The 24642-nt window shown below is 53.7% G+C and overlaps 2 protein-coding genes across 11 annotated transcripts in view; one reads left to right on the forward strand and one right to left on the reverse strand.

The window, feature by feature from the left end:
- TP53I11 (tumor protein p53 inducible protein 11) overlaps positions 1 to 6916 on the forward strand; it is a 33356-nt gene extending 26440 nt beyond the window's left edge. For all 3 annotated transcript variants that reach the window (XM_068169966.1, XM_068169965.1, XM_068169967.1), the window contains exons 3-7: positions 132 to 190; positions 678 to 726; positions 1128 to 1224; positions 2340 to 2441; positions 3289 to 6916. In XM_068169966.1, coding sequence (XP_068026067.1) covers positions 132 to 190; positions 678 to 726; positions 1128 to 1224; positions 2340 to 2441; positions 3289 to 3422 — 441 coding nt within the window. In that variant the 3' untranslated portion in view covers positions 3423 to 6916. The remainder of the gene's footprint in view (positions 1 to 131; positions 191 to 677; positions 727 to 1127; positions 1225 to 2339; positions 2442 to 3288) is intronic.
- An 85-nt stretch (positions 6917 to 7001) lies between these two features.
- Positions 7002 to 24642, reverse strand: part of TSPAN18 (tetraspanin 18) — a 177315-nt gene continuing 159674 nt past the window's right edge. For all 8 annotated transcript variants that reach the window (XM_068169956.1, XM_068169958.1, XM_068169957.1 and 5 more), the window contains 4 exons: positions 23095 to 23193; positions 19612 to 19791; positions 12368 to 12451; positions 7002 to 11508 (listed from right to left, as the gene is read on the reverse strand). In XM_068169956.1, coding sequence (XP_068026057.1) covers positions 11461 to 11508; positions 12368 to 12451; positions 19612 to 19791; positions 23095 to 23193 — 411 coding nt within the window. In that variant the 3' untranslated portion in view covers positions 7002 to 11460. The remainder of the gene's footprint in view (positions 11509 to 12367; positions 12452 to 19611; positions 19792 to 23094; positions 23194 to 24642) is intronic.

Below are 24642 nucleotides of genomic sequence, written 5' to 3' on the forward strand. Positions count from 1 at the left end.
ATGGCAGCCCTCTTGGAGGGCTGGGGTGAGGGGTGCATGGGATTAGGTGTGCAGTTTGGGGCTGGCTGATGCTGCCTGCAGGCTGGGGAAGGGTCTGCTCGGTCACCTGGTGTCTTCCATTTGAATTTCAGATTAGCCAAGTACTGGGGAATGAAATCAAGTTCACTGTGCGGGAGCCGCTGGGGCTCAGGTAAGAAGGTACCAGGGCACCTTGGAGCTGGCTTGTCTCAGGGCCCTCAGCCACAGCATTGCTGACTCCAGCTCTGCTGCATCACTGCTACCTGCAGGGGCTTCTCAGGGGATGTGGAGCCAAACCAGATCTGCTTCCTTCTCCCATAAATCAGCCTGGTCTTGTCCCACAGCAGGTGCTGGCAACTAGAAGGGCTGTGTGGGGCTGGTGACAGGGTGGTGGGAGCACTCTCTGCACTGTCCTCTAGGCAGGGTTGGTTCTTTCCCTGCTTGGTTGAGAGGGGGATTCTGGCTCTGCCTCAGCTATCGAGGCTGCTCTGGGTGGTGAGGCTGGAAGAGTGTGAGTCCTCCCATGGCAGGCTCCTGGCTGCCTCAGCAGTGCGAGGAGGGAGGATGAAGGCTGATGAGCGAGCAGTGGCCAGGAGAGCTTTGTGAAGTGTTGCCCCTGTGCTCATGGCAGCTCCTCTGTCTTCCCTCTTCTCTCACAGGGTCTGGCAGCTGGTTTCCGCCGTCATGTTTTCGGGGGTGGCCATCATGGTAAGTGAGGGATGTGCCCCTGGGCACCACCAGCTCCAGACTGCCCAAGGGGTGCCCAGGGGGGCTGCTCAGGCCCTGGCATTTATCCTCCTCCCTTGCCTCCTGTGTCTGGTTTCTCTGGTGAGGCCTTTGCCCTCCCTGAGGCTCAGTGATGCACTGTGCCACCAGTGTCCATGGTGGCTCGTTTCCACCACCAGAGCCCATTTTGCTGAGCAGGGTCAGGAGCCACACAGCCACAGAAGCCATCCATGAAGCCAGCTGCTGGCACGCTGGCATTTCTTGCACCTCCTTCATTGCCATTTTCCTGGCCCCTGGCTCTAGTCTCATAAAGGCCTGATGTGGACATGTTTTGATGTCCCTGGCTGGAGCAGGCTGCTGAATTTCCCCCTTGCCCTTGCCAGGCCCTGGCTTTCCCTGACCAGCTCTACGACGCTGTCTTCGAGGAGGAACCGGCGAGCAGCAAGACCCCGATCCGGCTCTACGGAGGAGCCCTCCTCAGTGAGTGCCTGCCCAGGGCATGCTGCTGCCCTGTGCAGTCAGGGGGTGAGAGGACAAAATGGCAGGAGTGGGGGCAAAGCCTGTGCCCAGCTGGGCAGCTGCAGCTGTAGGGCAGAACATCAAGCTCTAAATGCCTGGTGGAGGATCCTGAGTGTCACAGCAAAGGGAGGCTGGAGATGGGCTGGAAGATGGAGCAGCTGAGGGAGCTGGGGCTGTTTAGCCAAGAGAAAAGGAGGCTCAGGGGGGACCTTCTGGCTCTCTACAATTCCCTGAAAGGAGGTAGGAGTGAGGTGGAGGTTGGGCTCTTCTCCTGAGGAACAAGAGATAGCACAAGAGGAAATGGCCTGAAGTTGCACCCAGGGAGGTTTAGGTTGGACTTGAGGAAAATTTCTTCCCCAAAAGGGTTGTCAAGCCCTGGGACAAACTGCCCAGGGCAGTGGTGGAGTCCTCATCCCTGAAGGGCTTTCAAAGCCGTGGAGATGTACTAAGGCACATGGCTTAGTGGTGATCTGGCAGTGCTGGGAGACTGTTTTGACTCAGTGACCTTAAAGGTCCTTCCAACCAGAACGATTCTATCTCCTGCTGGGCTACCACATCCTCCTCATGGGAGGAGGGAAGGAGCAGGTGATAGCAACTCATGAGGGGCCCAGGAAGTGATGGGCAAAGAAGAGAAGGTGAGAGGAGCCTGAAGAAGTGGTGTGGGAAGGAAAACGAGGGATAGAAGGAGACTCTCGGGGTCTGTGCAGCTCTGGACCCTGTGCTGCAGCCACAGGCACTGCACCTCCGGGGTTCCAGCCAGGTTCCTCTCTGGAGCTGGGTGTGCAGAGGGTACTGGCCAGCAATGCAGGGCAGGCACGTCCTGGTAAGATGGGAAGGATGTTTCGGAGAGGGGGTGGCAGGGGCTGAGAGCAGGCGGTGGATGTTCTGCCCTTGCCAAGGCTCCTTCCCGCAGCCTGCAGCAGCACCTCGTGGGGATGCTGGGTGCTGCAGCCGTCCCTCCCATGCACTGCTCCGGGGGGATGCTGAACTGGTCCAGCTGGGAGCAGGCGGGTGGGCTGCCCCGTCCCCGTGCTCCTGGGGCAGCTGTGCTCTGCTGTCTCTTCCTGCCTCTGCAGGTATCTCTCTCATCATGTGGAATGCCCTCTACACAGCTGAGAAAGTCATCATCCGCTGGAGCCTGCTGACTGAGGCCTGCTACTTTGCTGTGCAGCTCCTGGGTGAGTGTCTGCAGCCTGCTGGCAGGGAGGGGAGACCTTACTGCTGCCTACAACTCCCTGAAGGGAGGCTGTAGCCAGGTGGGGGTTGGTCTCTTCTCCCAGGCAAGCAGCACCAGAACAGGAGGACATAGTCTCAAGCTGTGCCAGAGGAGGTTTGGGTTGGATGTTAGAATCATAGAATCAATAAGGTTGGAAGAGATCTCAAAGATCATCAAGTCCAACCTGTCACCCAACACCTCCTGCAAGTAAACCATGGCTCCAAGTGCCACATCCAGTCCCCTCTTGAACACCTCCAGGGTATGGTGACTCCACCACCTCCCTGGGCAGCACATCCCAACAGCTAATTGACCATTGGGATGTGCTGCCCAGGGAGGTGGTGGAGTCCCCATCCCTGGAGATGTTTAGGAAGAGCCTGGATGAGACACTTAGTGCCATGGTTTAGTTGATTAGATGGTGTTGGGTAATAAGTTGGACTTGATGATCTCAAAGGTCTTTTCCAACCTGGTTAATTCTATTCCTCTTCCTCTTCCTCTTCCTCTTCCTCTTCCTCTTCCTCTTCCTCTTCCTCTTCCTCTTCCTCTTCCTCTTCCTCTTCCTCTTCCTCTTCCTCTTCCTCTTCCTCTTCCTCTTCCTCTTCCTCTTCCTCTTCCTCTTCCTCTTCCTCTTCCTCTTCCTCTTCTCCCCTCCCCTCCCCTCTGTGTCTGAGCCTGTGCTGAAGGCTTCTGCCTTCACCAGGCTCTTCAGGTCTGGCTCAGGCACCGCATTAGAGGGCAGCAGCAAACAGCTTTGTGCTCTTGCGGCTCTGTCAGTGGTTTCCTCACCCAGCTTCTCCTTCCTTCTCCTGCAGTTACCACTGCCTCCCTGGTGGAGAGCAGCCGGATAGCCACGGGTGCCGTGCTCCTCCTGCTCAGCCGAGCCCTCTTCATCCTCATCAGTGTTTATTACTACTACCAAGTCGGCCGCCGCCCCAAGAAAGTCTAACTCCTGGGCTTCATGTCACAGGCCGGGGGGAGGGAGGGAGGGGGTTTGGGTTGGTAATTTTGAGTTCACCTCTGTTGGGTTTGCTTTGGGTTAGGGTTGTTGTTTTTTTTGTTGTTGGGTATGGGTTTTGGGGTTTGTGGGGTTGTTTTCTTTTGGTTTATCCCCTTTTGGTTCTGGAGGGGTTTCTTCCTTTCCCACTTGCCGGCATGAATGGGTATGTGCCCCGCTGCTGGTGCCATTGCCAGGTGAAATGGGGAGGGGGAGACACCCCTGCCCCAGTCCCTCTGCAGGAGGTAAGGAGCAGTGGGAGGAAGGCTCAGGGAGGTCTGTGGGCCTGGCAGGCTCAGGGAAAAGAGCTGGTTTCCCCACACACACTGCCCCCAGGGATGGGGGGAACCGGCCTGGTGGGATCGCAGGCTCTGAACCCGCTGGAACAAAGCACAAAACAAGACCAGCACATCCAAACCAAACCCCTGGGGAAGGCAGGGAAGCAACGAAGGACTTGGCTAGTCCCTTGGGTCAGCCCTCCTCTGCCTGCTGGGCTGGCCCCTTGTGTACAGCCTCTTCCCCTCTGAGCCAGCACTAACTGTGTGGGGAGCTGGGAGCTGGATGGGCTTGGGTTAAGGCCAGCTGGTGGCAAACAGCTCTGCTTCCCTTGCTGCTGGAGGTGCCAGCCCCGTGCAAAGCTTGGCAGGAGACAGAGCTAAAGAAGAGGAAATAGCCCATTGAGCACAAAGACATTCCTTGCTCGGGACGTGCCATGAAGTTTCCAGGCTGGGGGTTTTGTCCCCTTCACCCCAGCACACTTCCTACAGTTTCCTGATGGTGGCAGCAGTGGTGGCTGTGAGGTGGCATCTGGCTGAGGGAAGGGGGAGCTGGGGCACCGCTGTGGTTAGTAAGCGCAGAGCCAGCGTTGGGACAACTGCTGGCGTCAGGGAGCAGCCTCCAGAGATGAGGCTCAGGCACGGGAGACGGTGTTCCAGCTCTGACTGTGTGCAGGCACCACAGCCCCTCCGACTTGAAGAAGAGAGGACCAAAGTTTGTAGCATTAAGAGACTTAACTGGGCTGGAGACCAGCAAGGAGCAGGGCGTGTGGAGGCCTCCTGACCTTCCGTAGCTCAGCCAAGGACGGACGAAACGTGCTTCAGCGCTCGCTAGCCAGCTTCTCCAACACCTCCTGGGCTTAACAGCATTGGCTCCCCTGCTTCCCACTGCTTTTCTTGTGGATTATCCCTGTCTGTGCCTGGAAGCAGCACTTTTTCTTCTCGGCAGGGCTGAAGCCAGAAGGTCTGCGTGCAGGGCACGGACTTTCCCCTCGTGCGCTCCCCTCGACCGGCTCAAAGCCTGCCCTGGAACGGAGCCGACGGCCTAGAAATCCCAGGAGGAAGAGCCTGCACAGACTGACCAGCAGTCCTCAGGCTGGTGAGCCCGGGAGCTCTGGCTGTTGCTGTTTAATCTTTGTAGAGTTAGAAGGTGGTAGTGGGTAGTCGATGTTGTGTTAGTGCTTTTGGCATTTAGAAGCAGCTGCCTCAACCAGGGACACCCTGTGTGTGCATTGTCCCTGCTGGCCGTGCAGAGTGGGAGTGGTGGCACCAGCTGAGTGCTTGGGAATGGTTGAGCCAGGAAACATCACAGCTGGGATTTAGGTATTTTTCTCCCAAGAGGTGAATTGAAGGGAGACATCCACCAGCAGGCCAAGCTCTGGAGCCTCCCACCTGCCACGCTGCTTTCAAGGCATCCAGAATATGACAGTGAGCAACTGAAACTTGCACCTAGGGGTAGCCTTCCTCTTCTGGTGGAAGAGTTGGGCCTGGAGGAAGGAGGAAATGATCAAGTGCAGCCTGGGGAGCATGACAGATGGGACCGAGTGGTGCTGGGGGTGGGAGCAGGAGCAGGGAGCTGTTGCCCTCACCCCACGCACCGCCTGCATGGGGCAGCTGCAGTGGCTTCACTTTGGCTGTAGTTGTTGGTTGTAGGTAGGTGGAGCTTGGATTCGTTGTGTTTTAGTGGGGGGATCACACAAAAGTATACACAGACTGCTCGTTGGTTTGGGGAAGGGGAGGGGGGAGGGGGGTGGGAAATAATGTTTCTAGGAAAAGACAAGTAAAACTGACCACAGCAGAAGCAGCCTTGCAGGAGAAGGGAATGGGGAGGGTGGTCTTAGTGCTCTCCTCACATCTGTGTGGGCCTCAGGTCTTAGGAATTTCAAGAGAAATGAGCGACTCCACTATGGGAGAGCAGTTCCCTGAAGCCTTCTGGATGGTTAAACCAGGTGGGAGGGAGAGGAAAGCAGTTACAGCTGTCCCAAGGAGCTTTCAGGCAGGTGAGGTCAGGTTCCCCTGCTCCTCTGCTTAGCAGATGGCTCTGCAAAACTTAAGACAGGGAGCCACTTCTGGTTTGGCCAGTCGATGTCTTCTGCTCCAGATCAGAGCAGAGAGGCCACGTAAGAGATTTTGTGCTACTTGGAATGTAGCCCTGAAAGGGGAGAGGTGAAGAAGTGGTTTTATTTGCATGCTTCTTGCTCCATCTAGCTGTGAATGGACAGTGTGGAAGGTTATGGAAGTGGACTGGGGCTCTACAGGTCTTCAACAGCTAAGTGAGAAGGGGAAAATGGATGGTCCTGCCTGGGAATGGGCTACAAAAAGGCATGGTCCCTTCTCATCAGCAAGGTGCTGCAGGAGAAACGTGGCCAGGCCCACTAGAGGAAGTGAACTTAGAGCAAGTGAGATTTAGGAGGGAGTTTCTCAGGGCGGCTTCAGGGTGAAGCCCAAGTAGAGCACCAGGAACCAACAGTCTTTTAACTGGGGGTGTGTCCAGATCTGTGTTCCTAAGGACAGAAGCTCAGGCAGGTGGCACCTGATGGATCAAAAGCCTGGAGCATCACTTTAGGCTCTGCCACTGATCTGCTGAGACCCTCCCCAGGCCTCAGTCTCCTTATCTGTCAAATGGTGAGGAAGGCCTTGGACTGACACCATCTCCTGAGGGACGCTGCGAGGAAGCTACCTGCACTTGTGTGACGTCCTGCAGGGCTGGGAGTGGTGTCCCCCCTAGAGGGTTGTGCTTGGAGCAGGCACAGCTCAGGACTGAGGCTGGGTTCTCAGCTAGAAATGGACCCAAACCTTTGTGTTCCACAAAGCCCTCGCTGCTGAGGGTGGAGGAAGCTCATCATGGAGGAAGCTCATCATGGAGGAAGCTCATCATGAAGGAAGCTCATCATCATCATCACCATCCACACAGCTCCTTCTGTCACCTTATTTCCACCTACCCAGTGTCTGGCAAACAGGAGCTGGTGATGAAGGAGAGGCTGGGTCTGTCCTAAGCTGGTTTCTCCTTCCTGGTCAAGGGTTTTTACTTGGGGTGGGGGAGAATGGGACACTTCAGTTTATACCTCATTTTAGCTGCTGTTACCTGAATTTATTCTTTCTCCTCTGGTAAGAAAGTGGCTGTACTTCACACCAAGCAAATAGTGAGAATTAAAGCCTTCACCCTCACAAGCTCTTTTTATTTTTCCTTCCTCTTTGTGTTTTTTTTTTCCTTCCCTTTTCTTTTTATATAAGAAATGCACCACAAAAATCCGTGCAGAGGGTGCTCCAGGCTTGTGTTCTGGTTTATAATACCAAAGAAAAACAACAACAACAACAACAAAAAAATAACCCCCCACAAACAAACCCCAAACACCCCCAAAAAGATTCCTTTCAATATATATATATATATATAAAAGCCTTACAGTAGGGACTACAGGATAAATTAGCTCCACTAATTAATCATAAAAAGAACATTTACAGGTTTATTCTTAAAATAGATTTCCAACATTATTTCACACACACAGCCCTTGGCCCAGGCAGTTGTGACAGTCCCTTGAGCATTAAATACCAGCAGGGCAGGTCTGGTGCGTGCAGAGGGGGCGCTGAGGGCTCGGGCTGCTCTGCAGCGACCATCCAAGGTGCTTTGGGCTGGGCAAGGTGGCAGCATTGCAGCTCCCTCTCCTCCCCAGCCTGCCCAGTGTGAGCCCCCTGACCCCAAAACACTCACCAGAGCTGTTAAATAGAAAAATACAGCTGCCTCTCCTGCCTGCTGTCCTGGGCAACCTCCTGGAGAGCAGGGGCAGCCAAGTCACCAAGGGACAGAACCCAACAACGGGACGTGGCTTTGGCCATATGGCCAGAGTCTGCTTTCTGGGCTTGCTTCTTCAGGAAATTCCACCCCCCACCCCAACCCCCAGGAGAAATTCCTTCTGGAATTTTCTTTCTGGACCCTTCTGCAAGGTTCCTGACTTCCACAGGTCCTCTTGGACTTGCAGGTATCTGACTTGGCAGCTCTCTTCAAGCAGCTCTGCCAAGAGGTGAAAGGTGCTGCTGGCCTTTGGTGGGGTTTCAGGCTGGGTTCCCAGGGGCACACTGACCAGCTGCAGAGAGGATTTGAGCCTTCATCCAGAAGAAGGCAGATCAGATGAGGTAAGACAGGAGAAACAAGGGGATTGAGTCAGTCATCAGTAAATTTGCAGATGACACCAAGTTGGGGGCAGACGTTGATCAGTTAGAGGGTAGGAATGCTGTGCAGAGGGACCTTGCCAGGCTGGGCAGATGGGCAGAGTCGAGCAGGATGGTTTTCAACAAGTCCAAGTGCTGGGTGCTGCACTTTGGCCACAGCAACCCCAGGCAGTGCTACAGGCTGGGGGCAGAGGGGCTGGAGAGAAGCCAGGCAGAGAGGGACCTGGGGGGACTGGTTGAGAGTAGGCTGAACATGAGCCTGCAGTGTGCCTAGGTGGCCAAGAAGGCCAATGGCATCCTGGCCTGCATCAGGAACAGTGTGGCCAGCAGGAGCAGGGAAATCCTTCTGCCCTGTGCTCAGCACTGGTTAGGCCACACCTTGAGTCCTGTGTCCAGTTCTGGGCTCCTCAGTTCAGGAAAGATGTTGAGCTGCTGGAAGGTGTCCAGAGAAGGGCAAGAAAGCTGGGGAGGGGTCTGGAGCACAGCCCTGTGAGGAGGGGCTGAGGGAGGTGGGGTTGCTTAGCCTGGAGAAGAGGAGGCTCAGGGGAGACCTTCTTGCTGTCTACAACTCTCTGCAGGGAGGTAGTAGCCAAGTGGGGGTTGGTCTCTGGTCCCAGGCAGCCAGCCCCAGAACAAGAGGACACAGTCTCAAGCTGTGCCAGGGGAGGTTTGGGCTGGAGGTGAGGAGAAAGTTTTTCTCAGCAAGAGAGATTGGCCATTGGGATGTGCTGCCCAGGGAGGTGGTGGAGTCCCCATCCCTGGAGGTGTTCAAGAGGGCATTGGACTTGGTTTAGTTGTCAGGAGGTGTTAGGTGACAGGTTGGACTTGATGATCTCTGAGGTCTTTTCCAGCCTTATTGATTCTGTGCTTCTATTCTATGCTTCTATGAAACTGCTGTGCAGAGGCTGGAGTAATGTGAATGACACAACGATTTTGGGTGGACGAGACCTTTAAGATCATCAGGACCACCCCTTAAGCCATCAGTGCTGGGTCACTGCTAAACCACATACCTCCACAGCTTTCGGAACGACAGGGAGAGAGGGAAAGTGAGAAAGCTAAAAGCAAAGCAATGAGTCCAGAACTGGGAAAGACAAAGAGAAGCCAGCAGAGAACCTGTTTCAGGCTCTGACAGTTCCCCAACCCCCACCCCCCACGCCACTGGTGGCAGAAAAAGGGCTTCTTTGGCCTTCAGCCACCCGCCACGCTCACCTTCCAGCCAAATTATCACCTCTGTTGCTGGCTTTGTTGCTCCCTTGGGAACTACCCTCCCCGAAGAGCAGCTGCCACCAGCTCCTGAGGCAGAACCAGCGCAGATAGCTCACCTTCTGCTTGGCCCCTTCCCTGCAAGACCAGTAGAGGCAGCTGCTGCTGCTTCTCTGCAGCACAGCACCTGCTGTTGGGTACAAAGGCTGCTGGGCTTTGGCCAGCAAAACTCATTTCCTTCATTAAACTACAGACCAGAATTTAACGCTAAAACACCTCGTTAAAAGAAGGTGCAGGAGGCGGGGGAAATGGTTCAGACAAGCTTTGTACAAGGTTTAAAGCATCACTGGAGGCTGCTCAGCAGCCCTGGATGCCTGTTTTGATGCTGGAATATGCTGAGTGTGGGGTGGGGGGGGATGCAGCAGTGCCTTCCCAGGTCCTCTCCCGCTGACAAGCAACGTGTTCTCAGATGAAGCCTGGAAATGCTCTGCTGCCTCCTTCCTGCTCCTCAGCATCCTGATTCTTCAACCTGTGTCTTTAGCCAAGATCTTTGGCTGTTCTGGACCAGGCATTGTGCAGCTTTCCATCCTTTCCTGCAGCCTGCAGCCTGCAGTGGTGCCACTGGGACAGCCACTGGGACAGGGTGATGGTGAAAGGGGACAGCCACCCAATGTACCTGCTGCTGCAAAGCCAGGGCAGGAGGCTCCTGGCTGCTGCTTGCTGCTCCCTCTCCTTCCCTGCCAGAGGGGCTGGTCTAAGCCTCTATAAAACTGCTCCACAATCTGAGCCTACAAAAATCTGTAAAAAGACCTAAGCTACACAAGAAACCACAGCCCCCTTCTGTCCTCCAGCACCTCAAATGAGTCTGGGGGTCAGGGAGTGACCAGATGAGTAATTAAGGCAACAGAGGTTGATACTTCCAGAGGAAAGAAACCCATGAGCTGCCCGGGCTGATAACCACAAGCCCTGGAGCAGCAGTTTGGCTGCTCCCTCCTCTCAGAGCCAGCTGGGGGCCTCAGCACTTCCACCGTACTCCCGACCAAGGTCCCAGCCCCAGGCACCTTTCTCCAGTTCTCTTCCAAACGATGACATCGGTGCCGTGTTAATTAAATGTCAGGGCTGCCTCAAGGGAGGACAGGCTCTCCAGTGACAGGCAGACTAACCCCATCCTGACTCGCTGCACCTCGAGGGACATCCTCTGAGCAGACCTGATGCCACAAGGCTGTTTTGGGCGTGGGAGCGGCTGGCAAACCCCCCTCTGCCTCTTCCAGCTCTGCCTCTCAGGACTGGAAAGCAGGTAGCAACCACTGCAAACGCTTCTGCTTCCAGAGCGCCTCAAACTGTCTTTTGGCAAGGGTGAAGGGAAAGGCAAAGGCCGACAAGATTTCAACACGGTTTCCTCCCCTCCTGGGGAAGGCAGCAGGATCGGTGAGTCTTGACCAGAGCCATTGTTTCTCCTGGGGGGAGGTGGCAACACAGCAGGGAACCTGTTTAGTCTCTTTTTTTTTCCACAACGACAAACAGTAAATCTTAGCCAAACCAGAAAGGTAGGCACCAAACTCCTGACATCAGCCAGCCTTAGCTGAGTCCCACGGCTTGCACCGAGACCACGCTGCCCCTGCCTGGGGCTCCAGGGAAAAGCCAGCCTCGCCGGAGTGCTCCACTTCTCTGACAAGTTTCAGCTGAGAGGGACAAAGCTCCTGGTGAGGAATCTGAGTCTTGTGTTCGCTCTCTGGCTGTGGGGACAGAAGCCAGAACCACGCCAACGATGGCTTCCCAGGGGAGCCACCGCCACTTGGTTCAAACCCCCCTGGGCGGTCACACACTGGGGCCAACCTCTTCTCTCGCCCAGCCCCCGCAATGTCTGCTCTCCAGTCCTTGGGTGAAGAAGTCCTGATCATCAGGCAGGGCCTCGCAGGAGAGGTGGCTGTGCTCCTTCCCCTGCTCCCCACCGCCAGCTCTGTCATTCTGTAGTGCAATCAGCTGTGCTGGGCTCCTGCTCCACGGCTGCTGCACGTGGCTCTGGGCAAGGGTCTGGGGTACAGTGTAGTGCACATCACCTCAAAGTTCCAGCCCCTGAAGTACAATCCTTTTGGTCATTCATCTATTACAAACCTCTTTTTGCTTTTGTTTGGTTGATTGGGTTGTTTTCCCCCTCCTTTTTTTCCCCCTTTCTTCTCTTTTTTCCTTTTCCCCTCTCCCCTGCCCCATTGTGTTACAAAAAATAAAGGTGTGTGGGGTTGGTTTTGGGTTTTGGGTGTTTCCAGGTTTAGTTTCTTCTGATTTGTTTTTTTTCCTTCTCTCTTCTGAGCATGTGGGGAGCATGGTGGTTCAGGGGTCACCTCTTACTGGATCCCTCGAAAGAGGCACATGGCAAAGATCATGGCGAAGAGCTGGGGAAGGGGGAGGCGGGAGAAGGAGGGCAACAACGAAACAGAGAAGCACAAAGAGTCAGCTGCAGCTTCCAGGAGATTGGTAAAGCTCTCCCCCACCCCTGGCACCAGGACCTCTCCTCTCCCTCCCTCAAGCCCCAGACCTCTTCTTTTTCTTGAAGGCAATGCCTCCCCCTCCTCCCTCTGCCCCACAAACACTGTGGCTCCAGGAGCAGCCTGCTTTTGTTCCCAAACCATCACTGGTGTCGCAGAGGAGTGAGCTTTGTGATCCCTGCTCTGCACATCCTTGCCACTGCCTGGCCTGGGCACAGTGCTGGGGCTGCTGGAGCTCTCCAGCCAGATCCCTCTCCCTTGCCCAGGGCAGGGGACTGGGGAAAGCACCCAGCTTTGCCCCAGCAGTGCTCCAGGGATGTCACTTCTGGGTTAACATCACAGCTGGTGGAAGCCTGCTCCTCAGAAATGTCACCACAGAGCCAGGTATTAATGTAGGGCAGTGGAGATGCTCTGCAGCAAACCCCATTTCAGGCTCCAACCAGAAGTGTGTAAAGCAAAGGCAGAGCCTGGCCACGTGAACCCAGTGCTGGGGCCAGCAGCTTGCTGGGTGTGCTGGCCCAGGGAGGGCAGCACTCGGTGGGGCAGGTCCCTGAAGCCCCTGTGGCAAACAGGGCAAGGTGTGAGATCCACAGCTGGCCCAGCAGGAGGCAGCCCCAGTTATTTCCCTGCCTTTATTGGCTCTTGCCAAGCAATTAAAGCCACAAGTTGATAGCCCACTCACTGCCAGCAGGAGCAGCTTCCCCTGGCAAGCCTGCTGGCCACCAACCCACGGTGGCCTTCCCTCTAGTGCCCCAAGGCTGAGTACCTCAATGGCCAGCACTCCAATGGCGAGGGCTCCTGCCAGGTACACGTAGGTCTCAAAGGAGTTCAGGATCACAGTGTAGCACCCCTAGGAAAGACAAAAGGTGGTGAGAGACACCAGGGCATCACACACTGCATTCTTCTCTGCACAGCCCTCCTGTTGGGGTGGGGCCAGAGGAGGCCACAGGAATAAGGAAAGGGCTGGAATGCCAGGCTGAGAGAGCTGGGCTTGGTCAGCCTGCAGAAGAGAAGGCTCCAGGGAGACCTTCTGGTGGTCTGTCAGTGCTTCAAGAGGCTGATCAGAAAGATGGGGATGGCCTTTAGAGCAGGGCCTGTTGTGACAGGATAAAGGGTGATGGTTTGAACTAAAAGAGAGAGATTCAGACTGGAGAGAATGAAGACATTTTCTATGCTGAGGGTGGTGAGACCCTGACCCAGGTTGCCTGGAGGGACAGTAGATGCCTCATCCCTGGAACCATTCTAGGGGAGGTTGGTTGTGGCTCTGGGTAACTTGCTCTTGTTGGAGATGTCCCTGCTGACTGCTGGAGGGGTTGGACAAATGTCTTTGAAAGGTCCCTGCCCACCCAAACCCTGTCTGTGAACGCCTGCTGATCTGCTGGCTACAGGAGAATGGATTAATTCCATCAAGAACCCAGGATCATACCCTACAGCAACCTCTTCACTTCTGCAGCACTGCCACCATCATCCTTGGTACCATTTCCCACTGCTGAGGCAATTAACAGCAGGCAGTTCTTCTGCAGAGCTTTCAGGATGCTCCTGGCAATCACCAGCTTGTCCTGGCCTCAGTTCTCCCAGCCTATAATTCCAACCCATCAGCACATTTCCACCAATAGGTCACAGATAAAGAGAAGACAAGACTGGAGTTTGTTGGGTGTGGAAAGCAGGTCTGCTCCCCACTCAGCAGGTACTTCACACATGCAGGTTGAATCCCATCCATGCTGCTGGGATGTTTACATCACCTGAGTTTTGCCTTCCAGCCATAAAGAAAATGTCTGACCTGCCATGACAGCAATGGAGTCCTGGGCTGCATTCAGAGGAGTGTGGCCAGCAGAGCCAGGGAGGTTCTCCTCCGCCTCTGCCCTGCCCTGGAGAGACCTCACTTGGAATATTGCATCCAGTTCCAGGCTCCCCAGTTCAAGAGGGACAGGGATCTGCTGGTGAGAGTCCAACAAAAGGCTCCAAGGATGCTGAAGGGACTGCAGCACTGCCTGGGGAGGAGAGGCTGAGAGCCCTGGGGCTGTGCAGTCTGAGAGGGGATTTCATAGTTTCATAGTTTCATTCAGGGTTGGAAGGGACCACAAGGATCAGCTAGTTCCAACCCCCCTGCCATGGGCAGGGACACCCCACACTAGATCAGCCTGGCCAGAGCCTCATCCAGCCTGGCCTTAAACACCTCCAGCAACAGGGCCTCAACCACCTCCCTGCACAACCCATTCCAGTGCTTCACCACTCTCATGGGGAAGAACTTCCTCCTCACATCTAGCCTGAATCTCCCCACCTCCAGCTTCATTCCATTCTCCCTAGTCCTGTCACTACCTGAGATCCTGAGAAGTCCTTTCCCAGCCTTCCTGTAGCCCCCTGCAGATACTGGAAGGCCACAATGAGGTCACCTTGGAGCCTTCTCTTCTCCAGACTGAACAGCCCCAACTCCTTCAGTCTGTCCTCACAGGAGAGGTGCTCCAGCCCTCTGATCATCCTCCTGGCCCTGCTCTGGACACCTTCCAGCACCTCCACATCCCTCTTGTAATAGGGGCTCCAGAACTGGACACAGTACTCCAGGTGGGGTCTCACCAGGACATTTAATCAATGTCTATCAATAGCTGAGGGCTGGGGGTCAGGAGGGAGGGGACAGGGACAGGCTCTGCTCAGCTGCACCCTGGGATAGGACAAGGGGCAATGGATATAAACTCCAGCCCAGGAGGCTCCAGCTCAACATGAGGAGGAACTTCTTCCCTGTGAGGCTCCCAGAGCCCTGGAGCAGGCTGCCCAGAGAGGTTGTGGAGTCTCCTTCTCTGGAGCCTTCCCAGCCCTGTCTGGATGTGTTCCTGTGTGACCTGTGCTGGATTCTCTGCTCCTGCTCTGGCAGGGAGGTTGGACTGGATGATCTTCAGAGATCCCTTCCAACCCCAAACAACCTGTGAGCCTGTGAGCCAAAGGAGGGCAGACCACTGGGGCAGGAACTGAGATGTCAACACCATGCTCTGGTCAACAGGAGGCTCCCCAGCCAAGTCATGGCCACGTTGCAGCCCAATTTCCAGGGCAAAGCATCCAGCTCAGCAACAAAATCCTTGGGTACTTGCCAGAACTCCAATCTTATCTCAGCTTTTGGCATGCCTTGTTCAGCTGGCTACAAAGAGCAGTGAGCACATGTGTGGCCAGCATTATCCTACCAGCCTGGGGTCCCAGGAGCCCGAGTTTGCTCCAGGAATGCCTGAATTGAGCCATCAGTTCCTTGGGAGTGTCTGTCCCATTGCACAGACATCCCTCACTGTCTGCTTGGTGACACTAGCTTGAGCACATGGCTTCTGCCACCAACACTCTGGTGACAAGCAGAAGCGTGGTAGGCCTCAGCATCCCCACTTAAGGAAAGCTAAAGCTGTTAGCTGCTTCAGTGCTCTTTCTCAAAACACATTTCTCTTTCCCTCCCTGCTGTTTGTCATCTCTCTCTCCTCTCTGTCTCTTCCCATCAGACCTGGCAGAAGCAGCATGGTGTCATCTGCTGTGATCTCTCACCCAGAGTGCCTTTGCCAACCAGTTCCAGCTGCCAGGGGAGGAACAGCTCACATGCTGGTTCCAAACTCCTTTACCCCTCTCACACCCTGCTATCAAGTGCTGTGTGTGGAGAGAAAAGGGAGGTTGTACACATGGCCAGCACAAAGCTCAGATGGTTTATTGATGATGAGGTGAACCCAACTTCCACTAGCCTTCCACCCAACCTGGCCCTGAGCACCTCCAGGGAGGGGGCATCCACAGTGCCCCTGGGCAACCTGTTCCAGTGTCTCAGCACCCTCAATGTGAAGCATTTCTTCCTAATCTCCAGCCTAAACCTCCCCTCTTCCAGCTCAAAGCCATTCAAATATGTCTGCTTAACCCCTGACCTCCTGTTGCATGCATTGTTGATGAGGACTCTTTGCAGCCTAAACTGGAGCCACTACCACAGCTAGGAAGAGTTACCTCAGATTCACAGAGTATATCTGGTTGGGAGAGACCTCAGAGATCATCCAGGCCAAGCCTCAACCCAGCACTGCAGGGTCAGCACTAAACCATGGCCCTAAGCACCAGCTCCACACACTGCTTGGACACCCCTAGAGGTGGTGACTCCAGCACTGCCCTGGGCAGACCATTGCAATGTTTGAGGACCCTCTCTGTGAAGAATATTTCCTAACACCCAGCCTGGTGCAGCTTGGAACCATTTCCTCCAGTCCTGTTGCTTGTCATCAAGGAGAAGGGGCTGCCCTCTCCTGGTTCCAACCTCCCTTCAGATAGTGGTAGACAGCAGTGAGGTCTCCCCTCAGCCTCAATGCCCTTCTCTGGACATGTCCCAGCACCTCAATGCCCTTCCTGGAGTGAGGGCCCAGAACTCAACACAGTACTCGAGGTGTGGCCTCACCTGTGCTGAGCACAGGGGGATGATCACCTCCCTGTCCCTGTTGGCCACCCTGTGTCTGACCCAAGCCAGGATGTCACTGGCTTTCTTGGCCACCTGGGCACACTGATGGCTCCTGTTCAGTTGCCTGTCACCCAATACCCCCAGGTCCCTCTCCAAGCTGCAGCTTTCCAACCACACATCCCCAGGTCTGTAGCTCACCATGGGGTGGTTATGACCCAGGTGCAGGACCTGGCACTTGGCCTTGCTGAACTTCATGCAATTAGCTTTTGCCCATGGGTCTCACCTGCCCAGGTCCTGCTGTAAAGCCTCCCTGCCCTCTAGCAGACTGACACAGCCACCCAGCTGGGTGGCACCTGCAGCCTCACTGCCTGACCTGTGCTGGCTTGCTAACTTCTCTGGGATGGTACTAACCTTCAGGAACACCACAGAACTTGTTGTCCATTTCCAGCTCACCTCTCAGTCCCTTGGGGAAACCACATCTCTCCCTTCCCTTTGAATTGCTGCTGCTGCTTTAGGCTATCAACATTCAGGGAAGAAAGACCAGGGTGCAGCTGACTGCTTGGTTGTATTATAATTAAAGAGCAAATTCCCCTTCCCTACATTCTTACTACAAAAAGGTTCAAGACTGGCAGAGTCTGTGTGTTAATACTGAACCTGGCAAGGGGGTGTTGTCATGGCAGTAGCTTATGACCTGGAACAGGCTCCCCAGAGAGCTTGTGGAGTCTCCCTCTCTGGAGACATTGCAGCCCTGGCTGGATGCATTGCTCTGTGACCTGTGCTGGATTCTCTGGTCCTGCTCTGGCAGGCGCGTTGGGCTCCAAGATCATAGTATCATAGTGTCATAGTATCAGTCAGGGTTGGAAGGGACCACAAGGATCAGCTAGTTCCAACCCCCCTGCCATGGGCAGGGACACCCCACACTAGATCAGCCTGGCCAGAGCCTCAGCCAGCCTGCTCTTAAACACCTCCAGGGACGGGGCCTCAACCACCTCCTGCACAACCCATTCCAGGGTTTCACCACTCTCATGGGGAAGAACTTCCTCCTCACCTCCAGTCTGAATCTCCCCACCTCCAGCTTCATTCCATTCCCCCTAGTCCTATCACTGCCTGAGATCCTGAGCAGTCCCTCCCCAGCCTTCCTGGAGCCCCCTTCAGATACTGGAAGGCCACAATGAGGTCACCTGGGAGCCTTCTCTTCTGCAGACTGAACAGCCCCAACTCCTTCAGTCTGTCCTCACAGGAGAGGTGCTCCAGCCCTCTGCTCATCCTCCTGGCCCTTCTCTGGACACCTTCCAGCACCTCCAGATCCCTCTTGTCATAGGGGCTCCAGAACTGGAGGCAGGACTCCAGGTGGGGTCTCACCAGGGCTGAGTAGAGGGGGAGGATCACCTCCCTTGCCCTGCTGGCCACACTTCTCCTGATGCAGCCCAGAGGTGCCTTCCAACCCCTAACATCCTGTGAGCCTGTGATCATAGAATCATGCAATCATAGAATTGTTTCAGTTGGAAAAAAAGACCTCCAAGACCATCAAGTCCAACTGCCAACCTAACATCACCATGGCCATTAAACCACATCCCAAGTGCCATGCCCACACTTTTCTTGAACTGCCCCAGGGATGGTGACTCCACCACCTCCCTGGGCAACCTGCTCCTGAAGTTTAAAGGACTCACAGGGATGAGCAGAGAATATTCTAGAATGATAAACTGAGTGAGTTGGAAGAGACCTTTCAAATAATCAAGGCCAACCCTTAACCCAGCACTGCCAGGTCACCACTAAACCACATCACTCACCACATCTTCATGGCTTTGAAACCCCTCCAGGGATGGGGACTCCACCCCTGCCCTGAGCAGCTGGGCCAGGCCTTAAGAACCTTCAAGGGGAAGAAACTGCTTCTCATGTCTAACCTAAACGACCCCTGGGACAACTTGAGGCTGTTTCCTCTTGTGCTATCACTTCTGTGGGAGAAGAGCCCAGTCCCCACCTGGCTCCAGTCCCCTTTCAGTGAGCTGTAGAGAGCTATAGAAAAGATGAAGTGCTGAGGCTTCAGATGACCCAAAGGAGAAGTTTATCTGAAGCTCCACTTTCCCTTCAGTTCAAAATCAAAGCCCCCCTCTGCTGATTCACCTTCTGCAGACCTCACCCTACAACGTCTCACGCTTTCTGGGGTCCATCACATCTCTGCTGGTCCAACTGTGGCAGGTTCAAGGCTATGCCTTTAATTTTGGTTTTGGGTTTTTTTTTTCCCACAGATCTTGAAGAGAAAGCAGTAAAATGTAAATAAGTCACTGCTGGGTGTAAAAAGGAAAATGAAAGGTAATTCCAGACAATCCCATTGGAAGAGATCAGGGACTAAAACTGGTTGTCCCAAAACAAGTCTCTCTTCTTCTTGCTTCTTCACTCTAGAAGAGAAGCAAACTTGCCTCTGCTTGACCTTGGCTGAATTGTTTTGGTTAAGCCTAATTTATCTGCTCCTTTTCTTTTGTCCCTTTTGTCCAAGGGGGTCAGGGGGAGGCAAGGAGGGAGAAGCTAGTGACTTCCCCTGGTCTTTGACCAGGGGGTCCTTGTGCTGTTTATTACTTGTAAATGCCTGCAAATGCTGTAACTCCTGGATAGTGTGTACATACTCACTGCATTCCATTGTAGAGTGTAGCTTTGCTTTCATTTGCTTTCAGCTGGGCTGGCAAATTTAATGTTGGGAGGGAATTTTCAACCCACCACACCCACACAACCTGGGCTTAGTGCACACAACAACCAAGCTCAGACGTGTACCGTGACTTCAACCAGCACCAGAACATGAGGACACAGTCTCAAGTTGTGCCAGGGGAGGTTTAAGCTGGAGGTGAGGAGAAAGTTCTTCCCAGAGAGAGTAGTTGGCCATTGGGATGTGCTGCCCAGGGAGGTGGTGGAGTCACCATCCCCGGAGGTGTTTAGGAAGAGCCTGGATGAGGCACTTGGTGCCATGGCTTAGTTGATCAGATAGTGTTGGTTGATAGGTTGGACTTGGTGATCTCTGAGGTCTTTTCCAACCTGGTCTATTCTATTCTATTCTATTCTATTCTATTCTATTCTATTCTATTCTATTCTATTCTATTCTATTCTATTCTATTCTATTCTATTCTATTCTATTCTATTCTATTCTATTCTATTCTATTCCTACTCTACTCTACTCACTTGGTGCCATGGTTTAGTTGATCAGATGGTGTTGGGTGATAGATAGGTTGGACTTGATGATCTCAAAGGTCTTTTTCAACCTAGTTAATTCTATTCTATTCTATTCTATTCTATTCTATTCTATTCTATTCTATTCTATTCTATTCTATTCTATTCTATTCTATTCTATTCTATTCTATTCCATTCCATTCCATTCCATTCCATTCCATTCCATTCCATTCCATTCCATTCCATTCCATTCACTTGGTGCCATGGTTTAGTTGTCAGGAGGTGTTGGGTGACAGGTTGGACTTGATGATCTCTGAGGTCTTTTCCAACCTTATTGATTCTATGATTCAAAAAGCTGTCGGCAGAAGGGGCATTAAGGCTGTGACTACAGGCCTGCCAGCTTCACTGGCTGCCCTTGCCCACCCCTGGCTCCTCCTGCTGGTGCTGTGTGGCCTCACCTGTCTGTTCTGGAACCTCTCCACGCCACTGAGGCAGGCTTCTCTGTTGACAATCATCCCTTCCCGGCTCTGCAGCTCCCGCTGGCAGCAAGCCTCCGGCGTGCCCCGCTCCAGAGAGGAGTATGGAAGGAGAGGAACAGCTTCAAAGTCTTCTGGTCCATTCACTCCACAGCAGGCAAACTAGGGAGAGGCAGTGGAGAAGGAAGACAGAGTTGACATTTGCCCTAAAAGCAGACAGGAGAAATCCACCAGAGACCTGTTCTTGCAGAAACACAGAATGGTTTGGGCTGGGAAGGACCCTTAAAGAGCATCCTGTTCCACCCCCCCCAGCCACAGCTCCTACTGGACCACACTGCTCAAGGCCCCATCCAACCTGGCTGAAGGAGAAACTTCTCTAGAATGAGTGACAGAGCCCTGGAGCAGGCTGCCCAGAGAGGTTCTGGAGTCTCCTTCTCTGCAGACTTTCAAATCCCACCTGGATGCACTCCTGTGCAGACTGCCCTGGGTGATGCTGCTCTGGCAGGAGGTTGGACTGGATGATCTCTGGAGGTCCCTTCCAACCTCTAATGTTCTGTGGTACTGTGATACTTCCAAGATTGGAGCCTACAGAGCTTCTCTGGGTAACTTGTTCCAGTGCCTCACCACCCTCGTGGGGATCAAAGCTTTAGTCAAAGCAGAGACAAGCCAAGTGTTGTTTCCAGTGAAGTGGGCTGTGCTTGCAGCTTGGAGCTTCTGCTTCATCAAAGCCTTTCTGTGAAATCCCACTGCAGCCACGCTGTGCTGTAGACTCTAAGCTACCACTGGGAATAATGCCACAAAGTACACAGGGCTTTGGAGCACTTCCAGAGTGACTTCCTTGATGTCCCTCAGCAAGCCTGCAAGGCAGCCAGCAGCACAATCCAGCTCACAGGATCACAGATTGTTAAGACCTGGAAGGGACCTCAAAAGCTCATCCAGTCCAATCCCCCTGCCAGAGCAGGAGCACCCAGAGCAGGTCACACAGGTACACATCCAGGAAGGTTTTGAATATCTCCAGGGAGGGAGACTCCACAACCCCCCTGGGCAGCTTGCTCCAGGCCTCTGTCACCCTCACAGGGAAAAAATGTTTTCCTCCTGTTCCCATGGCACTTCCTCTGCCTCAGCTTCCACCACTGCCCCTTGTGCTGGCATTGGGCATCCCCCAGCAGAGCCTGGCTCCAGCCTCTGGGCACTCAGCCTGCATATCTTTATCAACATGAATGAAGTCACCCTCAGGCTCCTCCTCTCCAAGCTCCAGAGCCCTCAGCTCCCTCAGGGTCTCCTCCTATGGAAGATCTTCCACTCCCTTCAGCATTTTCATGGCTCTGTACTGGACTCTCTCAAGCATTTCCCTGAGGTCCCTCCTGAAGTGAGGGGCCCAGAGCTGGACACAATATTCCAGATGCTGCCTCAGCAGGGCAGAGTAGAGAGGAAGGGAAACCTCTCTTGACCTACTAACCACAGCCCTTCTAATCCACCCCAGAATGGCTTTGGCCTTCTTGGCCACAGGAGCTCCAGGCTGCTGCTGCCTGAGTGATTGGAGCAAGGTCCCTTTTCAGGATGCAAGTCAGGTCCTCTTTATGCATTCAAGTCATAGCCTGGCTCTGTCTCCTTTCAGTCAGCAAAAGGAAATGTCTTTATTAAAGCCCTGGATCAGAGTGAAGGGCAGCAATCATCTTTGCCTTTTAAGATTAAAATTGACTTTTCATCTGCAGAGCCTGACACCCTGCTTGTCCCTCCTGAGCAGCTACACCAGGGCTGTGCTTAGCACAGCCTCCCCAGGTGTGCACACACCACCCACCTACCTACCCACACAGAACTCCTTCCAGCAGAGAACAACCAGCCCCAGTGACAGTCACTCTGCTCTCTAAAACTCCCTGAAGGGAGGTTGTAGCCAGGTGGGGCTTGGTCTCTTCTCCCAGGCAAGCAGCACCAGAACAAGAGGACACAGTCTCAAGCAGTGCCAGGGGAGGTTTTAGGCTGGGTGTTAGGAAGAAATTCTTCCCAGCAAGAGAGATTGGCCACTGGGATGTGCTGCCCAGGGAGGTGGTGGAGTCACTACCACTGGAGATGTTTAGGAGGAGACTTCATAGGGTGCTTGGTGCCATGGTTTAGCTGATCAGATGGTGTTGGGTGATAGGTTGGACTTGATGATCTCTAAGGTCTTTTCCAACCTGGTTAATTCTATTTATCCTATCCTATCCTATCCTATCCTATCCTATCCTATCCTATCCTATCCTATCCTATCCTATCCTATCCTATCCTATCCTATCCTATCCACTCTGTAACCTGCCTGAATAAGGCTGGAGTAACAAGGTCAATTTTGATGCCAAATATATCTGAAAATATCCATTAGCCACAGAACCCTGGAATTGTTTGGGTTGGAAAGGACCTCTAAGATCATGGAGTCCAACCCTACACCTAGCACCATCATGGCTATTCAACCATGTCCCAAAGTGCCACAGCCACACATTTCTTGAACACCTCCAGGGATGGGGACTCCACCACCTCCCTGGGCAGCACATTCCAATGGCCAATCTCTCTTGCTGGGAAGAATTTAATATCCAGCCTAACCCTCCTCTGGCACAGCTTGAGACTGTGTCCTCTTGTTCTGGTGCTGGGGCCCTGGGAGAAGAGACCAACCCCCACTTGCCTACAAACTCCCTGCAGAGAGGTGTAGAGAGCAAGAAGGTCTCCCCTGAGCCTCCACTTCTCCAGGCTAAGCAACCCCAGCTCCCTCAGCCTCTCCTCACAGGGCTGTGCTCCAGACCCCTCCCCAGCTTTCTTGCCCTTCTCTGGACACCTTCCAGCAGCTCAACCTCTTTCCTGAACTGAGGAGCCCAGAACTGGACACAGGACTCAAGGTCACCAGATACTTTGGAGAAGAGACCAACCCCCACCTCAGTCCAACCTCCTTTCAGGGAGTTGAAGGGAGTGAGAGGCTCTCCTCTCAGCCTCCCCTTCTCTAGACTGAACAACCCCAATACCCTCAGCTGGTCCTCACAAGACTTCCTCTCTAGGCCCTTCCCCAGCTTTGTTGCCCTTCTCTGGACACATTATAGCTCCTTGATGTCATTCTTGGAGTGAGGGGCAAAAAACTGAACCCAGTACTCAAGGTGAGGTCTTACCAGTGCCAAGCATAGGGAGACATTCCCTGCCCTACTCCAGCTGGCCACAATACTGCTGATGCAGGCCAGGATGCTGCTGGCCTTCTTGGCCACCTGGGTGCACTGCTGGCTCATCTTCAGAGGGCTGTAAATCAGCAGCCCCAGGTCCATGCTCCTACCTAATCTGCCGCCCACCACCTCATTCCACAGGAGCCGTTGTGTAGCTCCAGTTCATGGCTACTGTTGGCTGGGAATAGTCCTGAAGTAGCTTGGAAGGTGGAAGCTCCAGGGTCAGTGCAACCCCATGGCCTTCTGCACCCAGACTGAAAGCCCAGGGGTACCCATCTGGGTCACTTACTGTGATCATGACAGAGTTCCAGGTGGAAGAGAAGACATCTGTGTCATTGTTCCTCAGATAATGCTGCTTCAGCTCCTTGGTGAAAAACTCTCTGGTCAGCTGAAAAGAACAGAAAGGTGGAGATGTGAAGACTGCTGCCATATCCTTCCCAGGCCCTTTTCAAAGCTCCCTTCTAATCCAGCCCAGGATGCCCTTGGCCTTCTTGGCCACCAGGGCACACTGCTGGCTCCTGGGCAACCTATTGACCACCAAGACTCCCAGGTCCTTTTCTGTTTCACTGCTCTCCAGCAGGTGGTCCCCAGCCCAAACAGGTCCATGGGGTTGCTCTTTCCCAGGTGCAAGACTCTTGCCCTTGCCCTTGTTGAATTTCATTCCATTTCTCCCTGCTCAGCTCTCCAGCCTCTCTGAGTCTGGCTGCACAAACTTCCTGTGTCAGCCACTGCTCCCAGGTTGGTGTCAGCAGCTCTCTGTGCCCTCATCCAGGTCATTGAGGAATGTATTGAACAGCTCTGCTCCCTGTACCAACCCCTGAGGGTCTCCACGCGGCACAGGTCCCCAGCTAGACTCTGTCCCATTGACCACAACTCTCTGACTTCTTTCATTCAATCAGTTCCCATCCAGACCACACTGCCTCAGCTTAGCTGTGAGGGTCCTGTAGGAGAGGGTGTCAAAAGCTCTCCTGAAATCAAGATAAACCACATCTACCTTCAAATCCACTCCCCCAACAGTCAAAAATCTGACTCTGCTTCATCAGGGTGGCAACCAAAGCCTCATTTGCCCCTCACTTCTCTTTGTAAACCACTTGATTCTCTACTCACAGTGGAGGGAACTGTGCTGGCTTTCCACCCATGTGTGAGAAAGCAGAATGAGGACCTAATATGGAACCTTCTGGGAATGAAAAGGAAGTAAAAAATAAATAATCTTATAATGGTAGGAAATGTTCAAGTTACAGAATCACAGAACTGGCAGGGTTGGAAGGGAGCTCAAGGCTCAGCCAGCTCCAACCCCCCTGCCATGGGCAGGGACACCTCACACCACAGCAGGTTGCTCACAGCCACCTCCAGCCTGGCTGCAAACACCTCCAGGCAGGAGGCTTCCACCACCTCCCTGGGCAGCCTGTGCCAGGCTCTCACCACCCTCCTGGGCAACAACTTCTTCCTCACAGCCAATCTCAATCTCCCCACTTCTAGTTTTGCTCCATCCCCCCCAGTCCTATCCCTCCCTGATGCCCTAAAATGTCCCTCCGCCTTCAGATACTGGAAGGCCACAATAAGGTCTCCTCAGAGCCTTCATTTCTCCAGACTGAATTAATTCATTTATGGATTAATTAATATAGAACAGAACAGAACAGAACAGAATAGGACAGAATAGAATAGAATAGATTAGAATTAATAAGTTTGGAGAAGACCTTTGAGATCATCAAGTCCAACCTATCACCCAGCAACATTTAATCAACTAAACCATGGCGCCAAGTGCCGCATCAAGGCTCTTCCTAAACACCTCCATGGATGGTGACTCCACCACCTCCCTGGGCAGCACATCCCAATG

This window comes from Melanerpes formicivorus, unplaced genomic scaffold (genome assembly GCF_026170545.1).
Source record: "Melanerpes formicivorus ecotype bairdi unplaced genomic scaffold, bMelFor1.0.p_v2 SCAF_251, whole genome shotgun sequence".
NCBI lineage: Eukaryota > Metazoa > Chordata > Aves > Piciformes > Picidae > Melanerpes > Melanerpes formicivorus.